General features: G+C 46.5%; 1 protein-coding gene across 1 annotated transcript; it reads left to right on the top strand.

Moving 5' to 3' along the window:
• Positions 1–2,205: 2,205 nt before the first annotated feature.
• On the top strand, positions 2,206–4,611 carry LOC124697132 (pre-mRNA-splicing factor syf2). The gene is made up of 5 exons (XM_047229769.1): positions 2,206–2,448; positions 2,531–2,706; positions 2,809–3,049; positions 3,948–4,084; positions 4,172–4,611. Exons 1-5 carry the CDS (start codon positions 2,220–2,222, stop codon positions 4,397–4,399), a joined length of 1,011 nt encoding a protein of 336 aa, XP_047085725.1. The 5' UTR covers positions 2,206–2,219; the 3' UTR covers positions 4,400–4,611.
• The last annotated feature ends 419 nt before the right edge of the window (positions 4,612–5,030 follow it).

Genomic DNA, 5,030 nt, shown 5'->3' with positions numbered 1-5,030 from the left:
TCTTCTCCGGCGAGAAGATCCAGCCGCTGGCAACCACCAGGAGACCGGGGACACACCACTTGGCCTTTTGGAAGCGTCGAGCACCAACAGAAGAATCGGAGGGCCTCCGAACCGGAGGTTGAGGATGGGCCACCTTGCTGGCCGAAAGTGACGGTGATGAGCTTGGTCGGCGTGTGTTGCGCTCGGGGAAGAAACCTTGCTCCAGGACTCCACTCCGTCGATCTGTCAACCACAACGAAGTGCATGCTTGTTTGGGATGTAGGTGAACAAGAAGCAGCTAGAGCTGGTAGGGTTGAGATGCGGCTAGAGCTGGACAGCTGGTGAAATGTAAAAATGTTGTTTGGCAATCTGCTTTCGAATAGTTGGTGGATATGCTGGTGGTGATTGTCTTAATTACCCCCTAGCTGTATGCTGAAGATGATGTATAAGTACGGATGTGATCGGATTAAGCTGATTCATATTTGTGCTAGCTCTAATGAATGTATCATGTTTAGGTAAACATAATTTTGGGTAAAAAATGACAACTTCAACCCATAGATTTTTCCATGATTTGTGCTCTGTGCTTGGCACAAATTGTACATTAACAATATAAATTTGCTCCAATTAACAAATCTGAATCACATATAAACCACAGATCTGAATCACACACATGTGATAGCATATAGAAGTCCTATATCGTACAAAAATCACACAAAACATGCAGTCGAGAAAAGATGATAAATTTCCCTTGCTCCTGGCTGTGTAGGTGGCCGGTGTCATTCAGCAGCTCGGAGACGGCCTCGTACAGCGACAACAGGTCGGAGACGGCCTCCCACACTAGCACCAAAGACGGAGACGACAATGTACAACAACAACAACTCGGAGTCGGGGCAGAGAGGCGTGTGGGGAGTCATGGCGGAGAGCTCTGGCCGGCCTAGGGGGGGGGGTTTCGGGGTGGACGGAGAAGCTGGCGGCGCTAGAAACCCTAGTCGCCTCTCCTTTCTCGAGCAGGTCGACGCCAATTGGGGGAACAGGTCGAGCGTGGAGTTGGGCTGGTTCTGGAACGTTTTCTTTGTATTATGTGCGGTGGCATTGCTCGTAAATACTCTAAACTCTAGGGGCAACTCCATGTACCGATTCTGTCTTGCGTTGGAAGCTGCGGGGAGTACCTCCAGAAGTGCTCGTGGGCTTGTAGTGTAAATCAGACAAACACTTCTATAAGCCCGGACCTAAAAATTTGGTGTTTGTCTGGCTTGTGCTTTGAGGCCAAACAAATAAACAGGGCCTAAGCGCATGGATAATGGTAGCAGCTGCTTGCCACTGCCTCACATCATCATGAAGCTAAAAGGAGATGAAGCAGCGGTATGAAGGAAAATCTCTCCAACGCATGATCGCTTCACTGGGATCCTACGAGATTCCTTTTCTACACTTGCAGATCCCCATCTCCATTGATTTTCCTCTCTTTCTCTTCTCTATCTTCAGCTTTCTTTCTTTCTTTCTTTCTTTCTTTCTTTCTTTCTTTCTTTCTTCTGCTTTTCTCTCACGAGCAACCGGCCTCTCCTGCAAGAGGCTACCACACTCCGCGAAACAACCACCCTAGGTTCGGTCTGACATCCAAGCCTAAAAAGACTGCGAGGAAACAAGGTTAGGCGAGCCGTTGGCCATGCCCTAAGCTTAATTTTTTTGAGGGGTGCCCTAAGCTTAATAGGCGAGTCTCTTGCGCCCTAAGCTTAATAGGCGCAAGAGACTTGGTAGCAAAGTGGCAACAACCAGAACAATATACTGTATATTATTTATTATAATCTTGGGCCTACCCCAAGAGGACCCGGGGATGCGGCCTGTTTCGAGGCTGAGTGGAACAAGGAATCCCGCGGAATAGGCGGCCCACAAGACTGGCCCAATCGTCCACCTGCCCTCTCGTTTCACTTTCAGCCGAGCACAATCCGATAGCGCTTCTCCAGGCGAACCTAGGGTTCGTTCGTCTCGATCCCAGCCCCCGCTCGCCGGATTTGACCGTCCCGCCGGATCCCTTCCCGGCGCCGGAGCAAAACCAACCCCTCCCACAAGCGCTTCAAGCCTTCTCTCAGGCGCAGACGCGGTCGACCTGCAGCAGATCCGCCGCCCGCCTGAAATCCCAAGGTAAGAGCTCCGAATCGAACCGAGATGTACTCGCAATTTGTGAAATTCCTTCCAAAACCTAACCTAGGGTTCCCGTCGAATCCGCAGAGGCGCCGAGCCCGATGGGGAAGTCGGACCCTGACTGCGTCAACTCGTCGAACCCGTTCCACGAGTGCTCCGACTACTGCCACCGCAAGATCGCCGAGGCCAAGCGGCGCCTCCTCGAGGAGCAGGAGTCGTGGAAGAAGCCCGCGGCGGAGCGCACGGTGCACCCCGACTGCGTCAACGCCTCCAACCCCTACCATGACTGCTCCGAGTTTTGCTTCAAGAACATCGCCAACGCCAAAGCAGGTATGACCTTGCCTTTCCATTTGTTAATTTCGCGAACATAGTCGGCCGCTGTTTGTGTCCTTACCGTTTGTTCGATGACCAGCGTTGGAGCGTGGGGAGCAAGAGCCGGCTGCCGGAGGCTCTGGCAAATCGGAGGTTGCGCCGGAGCAGGCTGACGGTGATGATGGTTCCGAGCAGCAGGAGGATGCAGCCGCTAATGACGGTTACCCCCAGATGACTGAAAAGCAGAAGAAGCTCTTTCAGCTGCAGCTTAAGATGGTACGCTGAACCGTTGATTCTGCGCCCTTCATTTAGCTAATGTAAGCATGTAGCTGCTGCGTGTGCTAAATGGAAACTCATATCCTTTGTATGTGATTCCAGAACGAAGCTAGGAAGGCGAACCAGCAGGCGATGGTTGCGGAGAAGAAGAGGATGGAGCCTCGTGGCGAGAGCAAAGGCGTATCCAAGGAGAAGTGGCTGGAAGAGAGGAAGAAGAAGATCGGGAGGCTGCTCGACTCGAATGGCCTGGACATGTCCAAGTCTTACATGCTTGACACACAGGACATGGCAGAAGCAAAATACAAGAAGTGGGAGAAAGAACCTGCGCCAGATGGCTGGGATGGTGAGCTCATCTTGTGAATTTGTTTATCTAATTGGTGTGGAGTTGATGCCGCACAGCTAAAGTGAAATATAAGAAAATAGATATTCCATGAACTGGTCTATTGCTTTTTGTGCCATTTCATGATCAACTATCTGTGCGTATTAGAACTTAATTTTAATTAGGGATGTTCATGTTTCTTAGATAATCATCCAGCTGTGTGTTACTCATCTCTATAATCTTGCTCTACTTTCATATGGAGCCATGTTGCAGTATAAATCTGTTACTAAATTGATTTATTGCATATGCAGTAATGCACACAGCAGTGTGCTACTGACCTTTGAGGCAGTGTTCCTCCTAAGCTAGAGAAAAGAACAAAAGTTCATAAACTCTAGTAAAATTTTCTGACTCCGTACTTTTTCCAATGGTTGTTTTAGGTTGAAATGCATTTCTAATGAACAAACAAAATGAATTATGTTTCTTGAAACACGTCTATCTATATTATCAGATATATGCTTCCTACATTCTTGTATACAGCAAGTTTCCTACATTGGATTAGAAGTTTAAACCTTGCTAGTTAGTTAGTATTGAATGAAAGGCACTGCAAGGTGCTGAACTGAATCGTGATAAAGTTGAGACTGATATCTTATTTCTTTAAGTCAACTTTGCAGCTATGTAGATAACGGTACTTGTAATATACCATTTCAGTAACTGTATACAAAAACCATACAAATGTTATCTTCTTTAGTCAAGTTTTTAATCTTTTTGAATAAGGTTTTTGTGATATTGATATCTTATTAGTTTAAGTTAAGTCACCAGCTATCTGGATAACCGTACTTGGAATATCCCATATACAGAAGGCAGGTTATCTTTTTCTATTTAAGTCTTAAATCTTTCTTAACAAGGTTTTTCTTACTTACAGTTTTCAACCAGAAAACCTTGTATACTGCATACAAGAAGAGGACCAAGAATATAGAAGTCAACATGGATGCATACAATAGGGCGAAAGAAACCGATCCTGAATTCTACCGCGAGGCTTCAAGTCTTCAATATGGCAAGGTACTGCCGCTACACCAGCTTTTCTGCAATCTTGTTTTTGGTATGGTCCTTGGTTCTTACTGAAGCCTTGCCTTTTGCACTGCACAGGTGTCTAAGGTGGCGGAACCAAACATTGACCGAATGGTTAATGAGCTCAAGGAGCGGGATGAGAAACGGAAATCATTCAGCAGGAGACGCAAGTTCAATGAAGACAAGGACATTGACTCGATCAACGACCGGAACGAGCACTTCAACAAGAAGATTGAGAGGGCCTTTGGCAAATACACGCTTGAGATCAAGAACAACTTGGAAAGAGGGACTGCCTTGCCAGATTAATATCCTTGTCCAATGTTTGGGCGTTTGGAGCTATCCACTCAACTTGAAGTGTGGAGCCTGCTGTTTCTTCCACTGGTTTCCTTGCTTGCAACTTGTGTCAGAAGCTTTTACTGAATTGTAAGAATGTGATACTTGATTGTAATGTAATGATGCTGAGACTGGTGACATGTACAAACAGTTCTGTATCCAAAGTGAAATCCAAGTTTCCATTAGTTGGGCACTGTGATCGCATCAATTCTGACATTTACTCACAGTAACATATTCTCAGGCCCTTCCATTTGCTGGCGTTCGTATTACTCAGAACGTTGGTTGGTGATGCTTCCTGTTGCACTACTTATGTAGTCCCATAGAATAGCGTTTATTGTAGACTTGTTTCATCAGCTTGAACTTCTCATATTGCAACCTTTTAAGTGTGCAAATTTCTATGTCATAATCCAAGAGTATGATGTACGGAACGGAGGTAATATGTGCTATGGCTGTTAAGGGTTGACAGTTACGATGGAAGAGCCAGGGAGTATGTATGTACTCTACCACCAGAAACTCAATTCGGCACATAGTAGGACTTCTGCAGTTGTTGCTCTTCGGTCATATAAATCAGCTGTTTCTGTGACTTTGTTTTCGGGATATTCAC

This window comes from Lolium rigidum, chromosome 1 (assembly GCF_022539505.1).
Source record: "Lolium rigidum isolate FL_2022 chromosome 1, APGP_CSIRO_Lrig_0.1, whole genome shotgun sequence".
In the NCBI taxonomy this organism is placed as follows: Eukaryota; Viridiplantae; Streptophyta; class Magnoliopsida; order Poales; family Poaceae; genus Lolium; species Lolium rigidum.
Note: the sequence above shows the minus strand (reverse complement) of the source record. Positions and strands in the feature narration are given on the sequence as shown.